Source organism: Erinaceus europaeus, chromosome 9 (genome assembly GCF_950295315.1).
Source record: "Erinaceus europaeus chromosome 9, mEriEur2.1, whole genome shotgun sequence".
Lineage (NCBI taxonomy): Eukaryota > Metazoa > Chordata > Mammalia > Eulipotyphla > Erinaceidae > Erinaceus > Erinaceus europaeus.
In genome coordinates this window covers 52,973,328-52,993,555 of record NC_080170.1, presented here as the reverse complement: position 1 = coordinate 52,993,555, position 20,228 = coordinate 52,973,328, and the positions used below count along the sequence as shown (strand labels likewise).

At 37.2% G+C, this 20,228-nt stretch overlaps 1 protein-coding gene across 3 annotated transcripts in view; it reads left to right on the top strand.

Moving 5' to 3' along the window:
* RABGAP1L (RAB GTPase activating protein 1 like) overlaps nucleotides 1-20,228 on the top strand; it is a 527,154-nt gene that overhangs the window by 74,958 nt on the left and 431,968 nt on the right. For all 3 annotated transcript variants that reach the window (XM_060197904.1, XM_060197905.1, XM_060197906.1), the window contains exons 3-7: nucleotides 2,063-2,255; nucleotides 3,866-4,076; nucleotides 5,200-5,374; nucleotides 16,373-16,530; nucleotides 19,043-19,153. In XM_060197904.1, coding sequence (XP_060053887.1) covers nucleotides 2,063-2,255; nucleotides 3,866-4,076; nucleotides 5,200-5,374; nucleotides 16,373-16,530; nucleotides 19,043-19,153 — 848 coding nt within the window. The remainder of the gene's footprint in view (nucleotides 1-2,062; nucleotides 2,256-3,865; nucleotides 4,077-5,199; nucleotides 5,375-16,372; nucleotides 16,531-19,042; nucleotides 19,154-20,228) is intronic.

Here is a 20,228-nt window from a genome sequence, read left to right as displayed (position 1 = left end):
CACTTAGTTTTGTTTGAGTATGATTCTTTTTTTATATTTTTTAATATTTATTTTCTTTTTTGTTGCCCTTGGTTTTTATTGTTGTAGTTATTATTGTAGTTGTTATTGATGTCGTCGTTGTTGGATAGGACAGAGAGAAATGGAGAGAGGAGGGGAGACAAAGGGGGAGAGAAAGATAGACACCTGCAGACCTGCTTCACTGCCTGTAAAGCGATTCCCCTGCAGGTGGGGAGCCGGGGGTTCTAACTGGGATCCATATGCCACCCTTGCACTTTGCACCATGTGCGCTTAACCCGCCTGACTCCCCGTATAATTCTTTTTTCACTTTCATTTTTATATTACCTTTTCTTGAGTGAATGAATCAGAAATAAGCAGTTCTAAAACCAGTTTTACACATTTTTATTCTGCTAAAGGTCAATTATAAATCTTTCACAAGCTTTGAAAAACTATTAACTTAAAAATTAGCACTTAATGTTGATATGGAAAAAGCTAGATTTATTGATTACTTTTATTATTTTATTTTATTTTATTTTATTTTATTTTTTGCCTCCAGGGTTATCGCAGGGGCTCAGTGCCCGTACAATGAGTCTACTCCTGGAGGCCATTTTTCTCCCCATTTTGTTGCCCTTGTTGTTATTGCTACTGTTGTTGGATAGGACAGAGAGAAATCCAGAGAGGAGGGGAAGACAGAAAGGGGGAGAGAAAGACACCTGTAGACCTGTTTCACAGCCCATGAAGTGACCCACCCCCTCCTCCCTGCAGGTGGAGAGCCAGGGGCTTGAGCCTGGATCCTTGAGCCAGTCCTTTGTGACATGTGCACTTAACCTGCTGCGCCACTGCCCGACCCCAATTTAGTGAATTTTGAGTCCCTCTTGTGGTTGCTTTGGCAGGGTCAGACCAAACGATTTCTCGGGCTGGACATTCCCCATCTCTAATTTATTGGGTTGTCAACATTTCATGACATATTTGTTCTATGTCTTTCTATGCAAAAATGCATCATGGCTTTTCCAATATCCCATTAGATAGATAGAGATAGAAGGGCCAGGTGGTGGCTCACCTGGTTGAGTGTACATGTTACAATGTGCAAGGACCAGCGTTTGAGCCCCCATCTGCAGGGGGAAAGCTTTGTGAGTGGTAAAGCAGGGCTGCAGGTGTCTCTCAGTCTCTTTCCTTCTCTCTCTCTTTTAAAAAATATTTTATTTATTTTATTTTTGAGAGAAATGCAGAGAGAGAAAGAGACAGGAACAATAGAGCACTGCTCAGCTCTGGCTTTTGGTGTGTGGGGGATTGAACCTAGGGCTTTGGAGGCTTAGGTATGAGAGTCTGTTTGCTTAACCATTATGCTGTTTTCTGCACCTGTCACCTTCTCTGTCATCTCCATGCCTCTTTATTTCTGTCTGTCTGTATTCCAATAGATAAAGATTAAAATAAAATAATAAAAGAAGTCGGGCGGTAGCACAGCGGGTTAAGTGCATGTGGCGCAAAGCACAAAGTCCTGCGTAAGGATCCCAGCTCCAGGCCAGCTTCCCACCCACAGGGGAGTCGCTTCACAGGCAGTGAAGCAGGTCTGCAGGTGTCTTTCTCTCCCCTTCTCTGTCTTCCCCATCTCTCTCCATTTCTCATAATAATAATAATAATAATAATAATAATAATAATAGATAGGGAGAGACAGCATCGGGGTCTCCTTGTTGCCAATAGCACTTACTATGTGGTATTAGAGTTTGACACTGGACCACATGCATGGTAACGTCTGTGCTCTATCTTGTGAATTATCTCTTTAGTTCTTCCAGTACTTATATTTAAATTTAAATGTTTAGATTGTTTAAATTTCTTCCATGTGACCAAGGAAGTAGCTCAGCTATATGGCACAGAACTTGCATGCCTGAGGTTATCAGCTTGATATCCATTATTACTTGTACCAGAATAGTGCCCTCTCTTTCACACATGAAACTCAGTCGTCTACCTTATGAAATAATACCTTCTAACTGTGAAATATTTTAATATTTTTAGATTAGGCTGTAGAACTAAACTCTGAAACAGAATTGTCTTGCTTTGTCTATAGATAGTTTCTAATGGTGGTGAACAATTGGAAAAAGCCATGGAGGAGATTTTGAGAGATTCCGAGAAAGAGCAAACCTGCGTTCTTGCTGATTGTCCAAGCTCCAGTGATGTTTCAGACTGTTACTTTGAAGATATTTCAGCCAACCAAGCAAATAAGCCATCTCTCCAGTTAATTTTGGATCCATCAAATACAGGTACTATATTGAATTCTTAGAAATCCTAAGAGAAATGAGATACATTCTTTTTTTTTTTAATATTTATTTTATTTATTTATTCCCTTTCGTTACCCTTGTTGTTTTACTGTTGTAGTTATTATTGTTGTCGTTGTTGTTGGATAGAACAGAGAGAAATGGAGAGAGGAGGGGGAAGACAGAGAGGAGGAGAGAAAAGACACCTGCAGACCTGCTTCACCGCCTGTGAAGTGACTCCCCTGCCGGTGGGGAGCCGGGCTCGAACCGGGATCCTTTCGCTGGTCCTTGTGCTTTGCGTGGCGCCACCTGCGCTTAACCCACTACGCTACAGCCTGACTCCCGAGATACATTCTTAAAGAGAAATTTTAGAAAATTCTCTTAGCTTAATTTTCTAAGATCAGGCTTACAAGATCTTTAGTTCAGATCTTTTTTTTTTTCAATGAGTTTTGCTGGAAGTTCTTCAGGTTGATTTCTTTCTGAAATTTGACTATTACTACTGCTCTTTTGTGGGACTACAGTCACACATTAAGTTAACCACTTACACTTAGTTTACCATGTGCTTCTATCACAGAAGCAAGGCCTTGCCACTGAACCCAACAAATAATTGTTGTATAGAACAGATTCAAGAGGAAAACACACTGTAGTAACTGGAAAAAGTAGATGAAACAATTCATTTTGAATTTATTACCTTTTAATAAAGTCATGTTTCATGTTTTTAGCATATATTTTGGAACTGAAATGAAAAGGTTAGGAATGATATTTGTGGATTACTAGTGTCTTGTAAATGAGATTCTGGTAGTAATTTGAGCATGTTGCAGGGATTGGGTTTTGGTGAGACAGATATGGTGTGAATATGGGTAGCAGGAGAAGAGTTGGAGACCAACTGATTGTGTGGTTTAGATTGGAATGGGGAGAGTAGCAAGAGAAGAGTGTTATGCTGCCTGATACAAATAGATAAGCCATCTAGACAGGAAAGAAATAACAAACCTGGCTACTGTTGGTGAGAGATGTAACATCTTTACTACATTGCTGGCTTATGCATAGTAAGGTAGGCTGATTAATGCATTTAATGCTACATAGATAGCATCTTTACAGCCAAGAGAAACTTAATTGATTTTAGTTTATTTAGTATTTATATTTTAGGCTGATTCACACTGTCTTTAGTATAAATCCCCCCCCCCCCTTATTGCTCTATATTGTTTGGACTACATTTCTTGGTTCTTTTAAATATTAAAGCTTAGAGATTATGTCTTGCAGTAAGATAATACTTTAAGAGATCCAAAAGTACAGATTGTCCAATTTCAGAACATGTTTACAAATCTTCGTGCATGTTATAATGCACAAAGACCAGGGTTCAAGCCCCTAGGCCCCACCTTTGGGAGGGAAGCTCTGCAAATGGTAAAGCAGTGCTATCTCTGTCCCCCCACTCCCTCTTGATTTCTCTATGTCTCTATTCAATAAGTAAAAAGTAAGATATATATGTATATATGAAAATAAACAGAAACCTAAATTTTATTTTATTTTATTTTATTTTTTTACCTTTTTTTGGGTACAAGGCAAGATAATACAGTACACTTTTAGACTAAAAAGAGTGTGTGTGTTTATCTTCTCAGAAATTTCTACACCTCGACCCTCTTCTCCAACTCCATTACCTGAAGAAGATAGTGTTTTATTTAATAAACTGACCTACTTGGGATGTATGAAAGTTTCTTCCCCACGTAATGAAGTAGAGGCATTACGGGCAATGGCAACTATGAAATATTCCAGTCAGTATCCCCTTCCTGTTACTCTGTATGTGCCAAATGTTCCAGAAGGTTCAGTAAGGTAATCTCTAATTCATTTCTTTTTAGATAAAGTGTTATTATTATTTTTTTTTGGCAGAGATGGGCACATGCAAAGTAGAATTTTAGGCTTAGACTATGTTCCTTATTTGCAAATTTATGCTTAGAATATTATAAATGGAAACGTAGCTAAACGTGTTAGTAACTTTTATGTAATTTGAAAGTGTATAAAATCCTGCCTTTATTTTGCCATTTAATGCTGGTTCAAAAAACTGGAATGAGCCCCAGACTTATTAAACAATTTATGTCACACTGGGAAAACTTTCTTTCTTGCACTTAACTAGGAATAATATCTAATACTATCTGAAACTTGAATTTCTTAAAATCTAAAAGAAATATTCTCCTATACTCAGCTCTCTGGTCATACTTGTGATTGCATTTGAAATCCTAACCATGTCTGACCACTGATAACTTATTGCTTGAACCTGATCCCCTAGTCCTTCCTTTCTTCTTTCTTTCTTTCTCCCTTCCTTCCTTCCTTCCTTCCTTCCTTCCTTCCTTCCTTCCTTCCTTCCTTCCTTCCTTTCTCTCTCTCTTTCTCTCTCTCTTTCTTTCTTTCTTATTTTTATTTATAAAATGGAAACACTGATAAGACCATAGGATAAGAGGGTTACAGTTCCACACAATTCCCACCACCAGAACTCCATATCCCATCCCTTCCTCTGATAACTTTCCTATTCTTTATCCCTCTGGGAGTATGGACCCAGGGTCATTATGGGGTGCAGAAGGTGGAACGTCTGGCTTCTGTAATTGCTTCTTTGCTGAACATGGGCGTTGGCAGGTCGATTCATACTCCCAGCCTGTCTCTCTCTTTCTCTAGTGGGCAGAGCTTTGGGGAAGCAGGGCTTCAAGACACATTGGTGGGGTCATCTGCTCAGGGAAGTCTTTTTGGCATCATGAACCTGGTGGCTAAAAAAGAGTTAACATATAAAGCCAAATAAATTGTTGACTCCTTTCCTGTTTCTTATTTTTTTCCTCCTTATATTATTGGTAGTGGCTTATTTTTGTAAATTGAAAGATAACTATGCTTGTCATATATTGGCATAGTTAAACTGCCCTTTTTGATGAGTTAATATTTTATCTCATTTTTCATCACTCTTTTACAGAATCATAGACCAATCCAGAAATAAGGAGATAGCATCTTTTCCAATCTACAAAGTGTTATTTTGTGCACGTGGACATGATGGGACAACAGAGAGCAATTGCTTTGCATTTACAGAAAGTTCCCATGGTTCAGAAGAATTTCAGATACATGTTTTTTCATGTGAAATTAAAGAGGCTGTAAGTATAAACATTGTAGCAATTTTCTATGACAAGGTTATTTTTGAACTTTACTCTCACTGTTTTATAGATTAGTATTATGTATGATCATATATCATTATATAAAATTGAAATCTAGAGGCTTGGTGGTGGCGTATCTGGTCAGATACACATATTACCATGCTCAGGGACTCAGGTTCAAGCCCCTGCTTCCCATCTCCAGAGGGAAAACTTCACAAGTGAAGTCTTTTTTTTACTACTTTACCAAATAGTGCTACAAGTGTTTCTGTCTCTTTCTCCCTCTTTATTGCCCTTCCCTCTCAGTCTCTCTGTTCTATCAAATTAAGGTTGAAAAATAATTTTAAAAAATCGAATTTTTTAGAATAAATCTTTAAATTTATTTATTTATTTAGATACAGAGAGAGAGGGAAAGAGAGAGAGACAGAGAAAGACCAAGACCAGAGCACTGTTTAACTCTGGTTGATGGTGGTACAAGGTATTCAACCTGGGACCTCAGAGCCTCAGGCATGAAAATTTCTGCATAACCAGTATGCAATTTCCCCAATGCTGAAATGTATTTTTTTTAAAAAAATTTTTATATTTATTTTCCCTTGTTTTTTTTTTTATTATCATAGTTATTATTGTTGTTATTGATGTCAACGTTGTTAGATAGGACAGAGAGAAATGGAGAGAGGAGGGGAAGACAGAGAGGGGGAGAGAAAGACAGACACCTGGAGACCTGCTTCACCACTTGTGAAGCGACTCCCCTACAGGTGGAGAGCCGGGGCCTCGAACTGGGATCCCTACGCCGGTCCTTGGGCTTTGTACCATGTGCACTTAATCCGCTGCGCTACCGCCTGACTCCCGAAATGTATTTTTTTTTAAATTTATTTCTTTATTGGGGAATTAATGTTTTACATTCAACAGTAAATACAAGAGTTTGTTCAGGCATAACATTCCCCAGTTTCCCATTTAACAATACAACCCCCACTATGTCATTTATCATCCTTCATGGACCTTAATTTTCCCCAACCACCCACCCCAGAGTCTTTTACTTTGGTGCGATATGCCAATTACACGAAATGTATTTTTTTAAATAAAATTTTATTTATTTATTTAGAGGTAGAGAGGCAGAGAAGCAGAAGGAGAGAGTAAGAATCTCAGTTCATTGGGGCTGGGCTTGAACCCAGGACATGTACATGGCAAAACAACACTCTATCCAAGTGAGCTTGTAAAGTCTATTTTTAAAGGAAAAGCAAATATTTGTAATGATAGTGGACTGAATCTAGAAAACTAAATCTGATAACTTAGTACATTCAAGTGGTATTGTAGGTAGCCAGGACATTCTTGATTTAGCAGCAAATATTAGGAAAATCCCACTTAATAAGCTGTACTCTTACTCTACCAAGATAGCAATTGCTTAGGCTCAGAAAAGTAGATAATTCATGTGATAAAAAAACAAAACAAAACTGTGACAACACCTGTTTGTTTTTTGTAGGGCCTAGTAGTTACATATTACTTTTACTTAGGTATTACATGTAGAATATTTCATGTATCTCTCATTTGATTACTTGATGTACTTACCGAGAGACTGATTTTTGCTCTGTAAATCTGCCTTAATTAAAAATCAAATGCTCACATGGAACCTGGGCATCTGCTTAAAGTCCTTAAGTTTCCATTAGCAGTTATTAACTTGTGGCTTATTCTTAGGCTGAAGAAGTATTTCAGAATCAAGCTGCTGTTAAATACATGGGGAAATTATCTCTTCTGTATCTGTTGACTCTTCACCAAAAAACAAGTTGTGTTATTAGAACTATAGTACTTGAAACTATTTCAGAGGCATTAATAAATGGCTTTGGATTTGGAAGGCCTCAGGTATATTTATTTCTGTAAACGTAAATTGCCAGTAGAAAATGCTGAAAGCAGTGGCCCTGTGAGGTGGTACAGTGACTTGAATGTTGCACTCTGAAGTATGAGGTCCCAAGTTCTGTTTCTGGCATTGCATATGCCAGAGGTATGTCCTGGTTTTCCCTCTCCCTCCCCCTCTCCCTTTCGCATATATATTAGTAAATCAGTCTTAAAAAGAAAAGTGCTGAAAGTAGCAGTTACTGTATTTTCTGTTTACCATGAAATAAACCATTATATTAATAGTCCTAAAACTTTTCCCCCCCCCTTCCTAACTACATTGTGGGAACTAACAGAATTATAGACTTCTTTGTGTTTGAAAGAAGCTTGAGGGATATATTATTTCTTATGCCCTGGTGGTTGATTTTATTTACACTAAAATGAACACTCACACACATACACAATTTAGATTGTAGGCATAGAGTTTTCTGCCTGGATCCTTGCCTTTGAAGACATTAAATTCTGGTGTTTTAATCATTTCTGATAGGTCTGAATCTATTTTATACCAACATTTATAAGCTTATATGTAAGCTGACTCTTGATGAAGAGGTGTGATAGCTAATAGAGTGAATATGTATCAGTGTGTTTGGCATATAGCAGGCAGTGAATATAAGTATGTTGAAAGAATATGTGTGTGTTTGTGAGTGAGGGGATCTATTTCTGATCCTTACAACTCCATTATCAACTTTGAAGAACTGGAGAGCCTGCTGCTTGGAGAAGCAAAAATACCGCTGTGGAAGAAAACAGAAAGACACCTGGATGTGAGTGTTTTTCACAGTTATGATGGTATGAAGTTCTTTAAATCATGGCATATACCTGTTTGTTTTTTAAAAATCTTTTATTTATTTATTTACTATTGGATAGAGACAGAGAGAATTGAGAGGGGAGGAGGAGGAGGTAGAGAGGGATAGACAGAGAGAGAGAGAGAGAGAGAGAGAGGCACCTGCAGACCTGCTTCACTTGTGAAGCTTTCTCCCCTGCAAGTGGGGACCAGGGGCTTGAACCTATATATATAAAACTATAATGTGTGCACTTAACCAAGTGTGCCACTGCCTGGCCCCCATATACCTGATTATTAGTGGGGAAAATCTCGTGTCATATTTAGGAGCTTTAATAATGAGTAAGCAGAAGAAAAAACTGGAAGAATATGAGGTCTGACCATTTTGGTTATGGTATTAAATAGTATGTTTGGTATTAAATAGTAGGATGTTTCTAGAGATGATATATATTTTATTTTTTATTTATAAAAAGGAAACATTGACTAAACTGTAGGATAAGAGGGGTACAACTCCACACAATTCCCACCACCAGAACTCTGTATCCCTTCCACTCCCCTGATAGCTTTCTTATTTTTTAACCCTCTGGGAGTATGGACCCAAGGTCATTGTGGGTTGCAGAAGGTGGAAGGTCTGGCTTCTGTAGTTGCTTCCCTGCTGAACATGGGCATTGACAGGTCGATCCATACTCCCAGCCTGTCTAGAGAGGATAATTGTTAGCATTGAAGGTTGTGAGAAACTTGTTCATTTATCATTTAGCTTTTATTTGAGTACATTTTTCTTTTTCTTATTTAAACCAGTGCACAGCCTAGCTCTGACTTAGAGTGGAACTGGGGAATGAACCTGGGACCTCAGAGCCCCAGACATGAAAGACTTTTTTTTGCATGATGCTTTTGCTATCTCCCCAGCTCTGAGTAGATTTTACAAAGTGCTTTATTCTTAGGCGTTGGTGGTAAATTTACTCTTTGGGGGAGGAATACATGATAATCATCATTAGATTTTATCATAAGGAGTCATATATAAATGAAAAATAACCCAGTATAAATATAATAGGACCAGATACTATGCTAACCATTTACTTGATATGACATAGATAGTATTTATTTAGACTAGTGATCTTATGCTCCTCTTTGTCAGGAATAATTTAATTTATGCCTAAGTCCAGTGCCCCGCCCCACTAGGGGAAAATAATACTCCTCTTTATTCTCATAAGTCTTCATGGCTGGTAAGTTGTGTGGTTATATTTGTTTATTTCACAACTTTGAATAGGTTTAGAGCTGGCTTTCAAATGCATGACTCTGAAGACCTATGGAATTTTCAGTATTAATGTTCTGTTAATCAAATGTTATAAAAAGCAAATGTGAATTTTTTTCTTTTCTTTTTTTTTTTTTCTCCTCCTCCCCTCTCCTAATTTTTTTTATTTTCAATTACTTAGTAAAGGGGACTTATTGGTGATGTAGCTTGTATTTGAGCTACCTTTGTCCTTTACTCATGTCTTTTATACTAGGTGTCCAACACATTCCTTTCTCCCCTCAAAAAAATCATTACTGTTTTAATTTAATCTGAAGTATTTTAGTTGTGCTTATTAGTTTCTTGGCCATTTTGTTCTCAGCATTTTCTTGTTCTGTGGTGAAGGGGTAGCTTTGCCCTTCCCCCCCATGCACACAAACAGCTGGCGCAGATAGTTCAGGAGTAGATGACAGATATTCTTATTGTTTCAGTATATACTCTGCAGCAGTTCTAATTTATATCTTGTCCATTGTTTGTAGAGTCCCTGGATGAGAACTGAAGATGTTTGTCTATTAAAGATGAGAAGACATCTCAAGTAGAAATAGCAGTACAGTTGCCACTACCAAATGTCACTGTAATACTCTTACTTACCATGAAGTTCCACAAAAAGCAAGCACCCATAATGGTAGAATGGATGCCCAGGGACGGCTACAATGCCTCTGTTGGACACTGACGCAAGGATCAGTGGTTTCCAAAGGATCAGGACACATTTTTGAGCCACCCTGAGTATTCTTCTCTGCAGGTCTGCTAGCAAATTCAGCCAGAGATATCTTGATATCAGTGATCTTTATACAGGAAGAATGATATGCTAGGTTTCAATTGATGAACTGAAGACAAGGGGCCAGGTGGTGGTGCACATTACAGTGTGGAAGGACCCAAGATCAAACCCCTGGTCCCTGGTCCCACATCCCTCTTGATTTTTGGCTATCTCTGCCCAATAAATACAGATAATAAATACTTTTAATTTATTTATTATTGGGTAGAGACAGAGAGAAATTGAGAAGGGAGGGGGAGATAGAGAGGGAAAGAGACAGACACCTGCAGCCCTGCTTCACCACTCGTGAAGCTTGCCTCCTGCAGGTGAATAAATAAATTTTTTAAAAGAGAACTGAAGACAAAGCAAAGTACCAGAAGGTGTGAGAAAATCCAGGGAGGCACCTTTTCTGGTTTTGTCTGTATGTATTTATTATACAAATCTGTTTTTAAAGATACTTTATATTTTCTAAGAATTTGTTTTGAGGAGTGTGGCGGTAGCACAGTGACTTAAGCACAGGTGGTGCAAAGCACAAGGACCCGCGTAAGGATCCCTGTTCGAGCCCCCGGCTCCCTACCTGCAGGGGAGTCACTTCACAAATGGTGAAGCAGGTCTGCAGGTGTCTATCTTTCTCTCCTCTGTCTTCCCCTCCTCTCTCCATTTCTCTCTGTCCTAACCAACAGCAATAACAACAATAAAACAAGAGCAACAAAAGGGAATAAATAAATAAAAATAATTTGTTATTTATTTTTCTTTATTTTCTTGCCTCCGGGGTTATCGCTAGGGCTCAGTATTGGCACTATGAATCCACTGCTCTTGGTGGCCATTTTTTTTTTCTTTATTTTGGGGTTTACAGTTAGCAGTAAAATACAGTAGTTTGTACATGTGTAACATTTCTCAGTTTTCTTTCTTTTTTTTAAACCAGAGTGCTGCTCTGTTCGAACAAAGTTTATGGTGGTGTAGGAGATTGAACCTGAGATTGGAGCCTCAGGCTTGAGTGTCTGTTTGCATAACCATTATGCGATCTACCCCTGCTCCATTTCTCAGTTTTCCACATAGCAATTCAGCCTCTTCTAGGAGCACTGCTATCATGTTCCACCTGGTAGCCATTTTATTATTATTTTTAAATTATTTGGATAGGACAGAGAAATTGAGAGGGGAGGGGGATATAGATAGGGAGAGAGAAAGTTAAACACCTGCAGACCTGTTTTGCCACTTGTGAAGTGTCCTTCTTCCAAGTGGGGATCCAGGGGCTCAAACCCGGATCCTTGCACAGATCCTTGTGTTTAGTTTTATGTGCATTGACTAGGTGTGCCATTGCCTACCCCCCTAAAATTAGTCTATAAGACCACTTCTAAATAGATTTTGTTGTTTGTGTACTCATACTTATAAAATTCTTTTAAAAATATTTATTACTTGGTCTGGAGAGATCACTTTGGTAAAAGCGTGCTTTGTCATATGCTTAGCTCAGATTTGAGCCCTGGTACCACACTGGACATCACAAGAAACTGGTGCTCTGGTATGTCTCCCTCTTTCTGTTTCTGTCTGAAAAAAATGTCCCAGGTTTGTGAAATCACACATGTGCAAGGTCCCTGTTTTATAATAGAAAGGTTTATTGAAAGATAGACAGACAGACAGACACACAGAAAAAAGTATTGCTAGGCATATGCAGTGTTAGGGATTGTCCCCGGAACTGTAGTTCTATACTTTTACTACTGAGTGTTCTGTGTGTGTGTGTGTGTGTGTATTTGTTGCTGGGGCTTTCTTACTCTTGCCTGACTGTTTTAGATAGAGAGTGACAGAGGTTGAAAAAGAGAGGGGAAGATACCACAGCATCAGACTTTCTTCTAGTGTGAGGGCTGGGCTTGAACCTGGATCTGTTAATGTTTTGTGTAACTACTATAGGTTTTTGTTTTGTGATTACCATGGGACTTCTATAAAGCATCTTATGTTTAGTAGCAGTCTGTTTAAGCTGATAACATTTTAAGTTTAAATGCATTCTAAAGCTCTGCATTTGTACTACCTCCACCCCTCCCCATTTTATATCTTTGATATCACAGTTTGTATCTTTTAAACTGTAATTCTGTTCAGTGAGTAAAGTGTGTGAGTGAGCTGTTTTAAACATTTTTTCAGGATGTCTTTCACAGAATGCTTTTTCTACACTTATTTCTTAGGTGAACCCTTGATACATGGTGCTTCTAAAAGAAGATTTTCTTTCACTAAAACTAGCAAAAAAGCTTTACCATAAAGTTACTGTTTTTATGTAAATACCTTTTAAAGTAGCATTATTTACATATTTAACATATAGTAGTATGTACTTAAGATCTTGGAATATACTGAAATAAAGAGGAAAATAAAATTTACTGAAAACTCTGTGTGTGAAGATGTGTATCTCCTCTCCACTTGTTATTTTTTCCCCCTCTTATGAAACAACCTAATAACAGCAACATATTCAAACAATACATAGTTCTTTTCTTTTTGTTAATGCTTACTGCTTTATTGGGGGTGTGGTGGGGGGAATTGTACTGTGTTAATTGTCAACAACCATTACCTTTTACAAAAAAATACCTATTCTAGATTGTGTGAAATATTTGCTATATTATATTTTATATTTTCTTTTCAAAAAATATATTTTTTCCTTTTCATGGTATAATTGGTTACCCAACTTGTCCCATTAAGTATAGAAACTTATAATCATGGCTTCTCTCTTAGCAATGCTCATGTTACCACTTCAGTTTATTCACATAATCAAGAATTCACAGATATTTTAATCTTTTTGTTGACAATAACTTTTAAGACATGATTAGCACTAAATGTAGTTTGATGACTATTAAGAAGTTACTGTATTAGGAGCCGGGCAGCGGCGCAATGGGTTAAGCACACATGGTGCAAAGCGCAAGGACCAGCATAAGGATCCTGGTTCAGCCCTGACTCCTCACCTGCAGGGAGGTTGCTTCACTCGGGGTGAAGCAGGTCTGTGGGTGTCTGTCATTCTCTCCCCCTCTCTGTCTTCCCCATCTCCATTTCTCTCTGTCCTATCCAACAACAACGACAGCAGTAACAATAACAACAACAACGATAAACAACAAGAGCAACAAAAGGGAAAAAATTTAAAAAAAAGGAAGTTACTGTACTGTTGTGTCCTTCCTTCAGAAAGAAATAAGATGTTTGACTTCTCTTTCCTTTTATCATTCTGGCTCAGCCTTATAATTCTTAAACTTTTTGAAAGAGTTCCTGTGTGTGTACATGTGCGTGTAGCCCAGTCCCTGAATATCATTTTGTTTTTTCTTTTATTTGATAGGATAGGACAGAAAGAAATTGAGAGGAGAGGTGGAGATAGGGAGAAAGATACCTGCAGCAGTGCTCCACCATTTTTGAAGGCCCCCCCCCCCCCGCAGGTGGGGTCCTGGGTCCTTGTACATGGTAATGTGTGTGCTCAACTGGGTGCACCACCACCTAGTGAGCCCCCTTATATACCGTGTAATCATTCCCAGATTTCTTTTTTATGCAAGTAGAGATAGCACAGTATCCTTGCTTCCACTGGTGCCATGTTATTCCCATCTGGTGTGAGGGCTTGAATCAGGAACTATTATGTGGCAAGGCATATACCCTTTTCAGCCATTTCTTTGATTCTTGAAATACTGACCCTGGCTATTTCTTTTAGAATTTTTCTGGGAGCTGGGAGATGAACATACTTTACCATGTGTGAGGACCCAGGTTTGAGCTTTTGGTCACCATAGGTGATGGAGCAGTACTCTGGTGTCTCTGATCTCTTTGCTTCCAATCCCGTCTTAAAAAAAAAAATTAGGAGTTGGGCGGTAGCACAGCCAGTTAAGCACACACGGTGCGAAGCCAAAGATCCAAGTAAGGATCCGGGTTCCAGCCCCCGGCTCCCCACCTGCAGGGAAGTCGCTTCACAGGCCGTGAAGCAGGTCTGCGGGTGTCTCTCTCTCCCCCTCTCTGTCTTCCCCCTCCTCTCTCCATTTCTCACTCTCTTATCCAACAACAACGACATCAACAACAATAGCTATAATAATAATAAAAACAAGGGCAACGAAAGGGAAAATAAATAAGTAAAATTGGAAAAAAAAAAAACCTACACTGGAAGAGGTGGAATCATGCAGTCGCATAACTCCAGTGATAGGTCTGGTGGCAAAATAAATATCTAAGTTTTGTGAATTTTTAAAATATATATATATAACCCGATGCACTGATGCAAAGAAAATTAAACATAAGTGATGGGAGATGAAACAATGAAGCGATATTTGGAGATTCTACTAGTGCATCAAAATTATATACAGGTTATTCCCCCCCCCCCTTTTTCATTTATTTTTTTTTAAAGCAGAATGTGGTTCAGCTCTTCCTTGGGGTGATGCTGGGGACTGAACCTGGGACCTCAGTGTCAAGTGTGAGAGTCTTTTTGCATAACCATTATGCTATTTCTCTCACAACCCCATTTACATATGATGATTTATTAAAAAGATACTGAGGTTGAATTTATGAACTTCATATTTTATTTTGGGTTACAAGTAGGCAGTACTTAACTGAAGTGCAAAATCCTTTCCACCATCGATCTTGTAGGGCTTATCTACATCATCATATTTCTTTCATGTTGCTTGATTCTGTTTTTCTCTAAATCACTTAATGAGCTAAATCAAATAAGTACACAGTTGAGGAAAAACATTTCTGCTTTAGTCTGACCTAATAATCCATCCTAATTTACACCATTCAGATTCTTTGATGTATACTGAAATGTAAAGGCTTTATTCTCATCTGTCTCTTCTGCCTGGAATAATAGTACTCAGACAGTGTTCAAAAATATTTGTTGTTTCAGTTGTAGAGATCCCAGGATTATAGTTATTACTAATGTCAATCATTCATTGCTTTCATCATTACTCATGTATATAAAATTAATACAGAGTAACATTAAAATACTAAACTTTTTTTTTTAATACTGAAATGAACATTATACTACTGCCAGAGTTGAATTTTAGCCTGACAAGTGGCATTCTCATTCTTTAAAAACATTGAATAAGTGAACTAATTTAAGAACACATTAATTTGTCATTGGAAATACATCTTAGGATAGTTATTGATTGTAAGTGTGACTATTGAAAATTTGAGAACTACTTTTTTGAATGTGATAGTGTTTCTAAAAGAAAAGACAAAATAAATATAAGAAAAATGAGAAGACCCTAAATTTTAAGAAATCTATTGCTTAAAGTTTTGTTTCAAGTGTAACAAAATACTATAGTCCTAGACTAATAAAGTTCAATGAATATTTCAAGTTAATTTTTTCTGAGGTTAAGGGTTTGCTAATATTTTGAGAAGTCCCTTTATTTGTATCTCCCATTGTGAGATAATAAAAACAGGAAGTTTTCCTATTTCAGCTTATTTTCATTGCTCAACTGGGTAGTTGGAGAATTTTGGGGTCTTTCGTGCATCAAACTTTAATAAGTTTAAGCTGATGTACTTCTTTTAGAAGCAAGGGAGAGAGTAACTTTTAGAAAAAGAAGTGCTTTATTTCTTTACTTTAGAGAAGAGAATAAGCCAGTGATGTGCTTTAAAATATTGACCTATGATTTAATACTAATGGAATAGATAAGATAGTTTAAGATTCATTTTGGGAATTTTGCAGTGTACCTCATCTCACCTTTGAGTCACAACACAGGAAGCTAAATCATGTTATCATGTTTGTTTTTGCTGAAACCAGTATTTGCTTTATTCTATACCTTGCATCTATTGTACAGAAGTGAAAAAGAAAATTGAGCACTTGGTCTAAATCCTTGTTTGTGTGTACTTTCTGGAAAGAATAAATGCTGGCATTATTCTAGTAATTATTTTAGGATTCATTTATTCCATGTATTCTGAGGCCTGGAGACATCTATAATTGAATATAATTTATAATCACCTTTTTGAAGTAGTTCACCACTTTTATCATCAGACTTAAATGCCATATTTGAAAGAAACAAACTATGTTATATAGTAATGTAACATATTATGAACTAATATGTTATGAACAGTCTTTGGACTGTTGCATTGTCAGAAAAATCATGATGTATTTTTCTGTTTTTCTATGCAAGAATGTGTCATGACGTTTTTGACAACCCAATATATATATATGTGTGTGTGTGTGTATATATGTATATATATATATGTATATATATATATATATATATATTTGCTAAGGAAAATCATGATCTTAGAAAGTTAACTGTTCAACAGTTAGTAAAATAAAGGTATCAGAATTCAGTTAAAACCTTTGCTTAATGTTATTTCCATTTTTATTTTCAGGTAAGCAGAATTTTATATAGTTTTTGTACAGCATTCAAACGTTCTTCCAGACAAGAGTCTGATGCTAAAGACTCAGTTATTCCTACTCCCGACAGTGATGTGTTTACCTTCAGTGTCTCTTTGGAGGTCAAAGAAGATGATGGAAAAGGAAACTTTAGGTGAGGTTATTTGCAAATAATAAAAATTAGTACTATGCATAAATATAATATTGACTGAAGGTTCTATAGAATATATATTTGTAAAAGACTTTAAGACAAATATTTGACTGGTATATGTTTAACTTTTTGTTCTTTCAGGAGTCTTCTGTAAATTATTTTTTCATTTTTAAAAACTTACTGAAAACTTAATAAAGTGATAAAAGTAGAATAAAAAATTATAGTCATACCAGCTACAACTGTTTTTTTTTTTTTTTTTTTTTGCTCATTCAACTGTATATCTTTTTTCCCCTTTATTGGGGGAGAGAAAGGTAGACACCAGCTTAACCGCTTGGGAAGTGCCTCCCTCTCCCAGAAGGTGGTGAGCTGGGGCCTCAACTGGGATCCTTGAAACCGGAACTATGTGTGCTTAACCGGGTGCACTACTGCCCAGCCCCCTAATTTGCACTTTTCTAAGTAGTATTGTTAAGCTATTTTTTTCCCCATATGTCTGTTAGGCCACTGGTGCGTCTTCTTTGGAGAAGTGACTATTGAAATCCTTTGTACTCTTTTTAAATTAGTGATTCAGTATTGATTTAGAAAAGTTTTGAGATAACAAGGGTATATCTGTGCTGTTCCCACCACCAGAGTTCTGTGTCCCCCTTCCCTCCATTGGAAAGGGTTGACAGTTATTTCTATAACTATCTATATTTGCCCATTTTCCCCCTTTCTCTCTCTCTCTCTCTGTGTGTAATTCATTGGATAGAGACAGCCAGAAATTGAGAGGGAAGTGGGTGATAAACACCTGCAACACTACTTGACCACTTGCAAAGCTTTCCCCCTGCAGGTAGGGATTTGCTCATTTTTTTCAATGGTCCTGCTTTCTCTTGCATTTTGAGTCACACCTACACCTCTGACTTTCCTTCCTTTTTTCTCTGCTCTCTCCAGATCTTCATGGAATTGGAGTTCAGAGCCCTCTGGTCCTTTAACATTTCTCTGCCTCTGGGGATGTGGACCAATATTATTATTATTATTTTAAGATTTTATTTTTATTTATTAATGAGAAAAATAGGAGTTGAGAGAGAAAGAACCAGGTATCACTGTAGTACATGTGCTGCTGGGGATTGAACTCCAGACCTCATGCTTGAGAGTCCAATGCTGTATCCACTGTGGCACCTCCTGGACCACCAGAATTCTTTTTTTTTTTTTTTTTTTTCCTCCAGGGTTATTGCTGGGTCTCAGTGCCTGCAATATGAATCCACTGTGCCTGTGGCTATTTTTTCAATTTTTTTTGTTTTTTGTTTTTTTGGATAGGACAGAGAGAAATTGAGAGATGAGGGGAAGATTGAAAGAGAGAGAGAGAGAGAAAGAGAGAGAAAGAGGAGAGAGACAGAGACAGACATCTGCAGATGTGCTTTACTGATTGTGAAGTGACCCCCCACAGGTGGGGATTCTGGGGCTCAAACCAGGATCATTGAGCAGGTCCTTGTGATTCCTACTGTGCATGCTTAACTCAGTATGCCACCATCTGGCCCCTGGACCAAAATTCTTTACTCATTTTTTATTGGCTTGCCTGTTTTTTGTTTGTTTTGTTATTGTTATGGAGCGTATAATTTCCTTATCAATTTCTAGTATCAATCCCTTCTCCTATGCTAGGCTTCCTTTTTTCGTGTTTCTTTTAGTGTGTGAAAACCAATTTGATATAGTCCTATTTGTTTATTCTTGCTTTTATTTCCCTTTATAATGGAGTTGTATCTCCAAATATCTCTCTGATCTTAATATCTTGAAGTAATTCAGCTATGCTTTCTTCTGTGCATTTTATATTTTCAGGTATAATATCCAAGCCACTAATCTATTTTGAGTTAATTTCAGTTTATGGTGTTATGATACTGATCTAGTTTCATATTTCTACACGTGACTAATTTTTTTCAACATTCACTGTTTAATAGGCTTTCTTTTCCCCATTTTATGATTTTGGTTCTTTTGTCATATGGTAGATGTCTGTCTATAAGTGTGTGGATTTATTTCTATGCTCTCTATTATATTCTTTTGATCTGAGTATTTATTATTGTTTCATCACCACCATAAACCAGAGATGAGCAGTGCTCTGGTAAAAAAAAAAAATAAATGAAGAGTGGGGGTAGATAGAATAATAGTTATGTAAATAGACTCATGCCTGAGGCTCCAAATTCCCAGGTCCAGTTCCCCTGCACCAAACATAAACCAGAGTTGAGCAGTGCTCTGGTAAAAATAAATAAATAAATAAATAAATAATAGATCAGTTTTAATTTTGGCTAAAGATAACCTAAATTTCCTATAAATCTTGTTTAAAATTAATTGTAATTCTTCTGCTGAATTTTGGTGTATACTATAAAGTTTTTTATTTGTTATATATAGCAAGGTGAGGGTTTAGTAGATCTTAAGAATAAGGGTTTTGTTGCTTAAGTACTTTGTTGTTCTAACCTTGGAATTGATTATTTTATCATTTTATTGTATTAGCTGTTGTATTGATAGTTCCTTTTCCCCCACATTTCAGTCCTGTGCCCAAGGATAGAGATAAGTTTTATTTCAAGTTAAAACAAGGAATAGAGAAGAAGGTTGTGATTACAGTGCAACAACTTTCCAACAAAGAACTAGCTATTGAAAGGTAAGCAGCTTGCTCCCCCAAACCCATATTGGTATGGTTAATGTGCTTCAGGAGACATACTATATGTCTTGTTGTTGTGTATTTACTCTGGCTTTTTACCATACTTTATTTTTCATTTAAGAAGGATATGACTAGTAATCCTTAATGGGGATATGAATTGGGTTGGTTTTTTTTCCGTAAAGCTATTTGTCACAATCCTTTTTCTTGATGTTTTTTATTTGTATATAGGACACATCTCTTTTTTTTTTTAATCATTTGATTTTCTTGTTCGTTAATATTTTTATTGGGGGAATTAATGACTTACAGTAAATACAGTTATTGGCACATGTATAAAATTTCTCATTTTTCTACAGAACACTTTCAACCCCCAGCCTAGGTCTTTTTCAGACATCATGCAGCAGGATCTGAAAGTTACCCCCCACCTTTTTATTTATTTTTATTTCCTTATTGGGGAATTAATGTTTAACATTCAACAGTAAATACAATAGTTTGTACATGTATAACATTCCCCAGTTTCCCATATAACAATACAACCCCCACTAGGTCCTCTGTCATCCTTCTTGGACCTATATTCTCCTCACCCACCCACCCCCACCCCAGAGTCTTTTACTTTGGTGCAATACGCCAATTCCATTTCAGGCTCTACTTGTTTTTTTTTTTTTTTTTCTTCTGATCTTGTTTCTCAACTTCTGCCTGAGAGTGACCTCTCCACCTTTTTCTTTACTTTGGTGCAATATACCAACTTGGTCCAAGTTCTGCTTTGTGTTCTTTTGTGTTCTTTGTGTTCTCCTTTCTGTTCTTATTTCTCAACTTCTACTCCACCTGTGATTATTAAAAATCTGTTTAGTTATTGGAATTTCAAAAACTGGAAAAGAAGATACCTGGGCCAGCAAAGCAGCTCTCTGGATAGTGATCTCTGTTATGCTATTCACATGTCCTAAGTTCAAACCCACCCCCTAATGCATGGAAGGAAGCTTTGTTGCTGTGGTATTCTCTCCTCTCCCCTCTCATCATAAAAAATCCACTGAGCCCCACCTGCAGGGGAGTCACTTCATAGGCAGTGAAACAGGTCTTC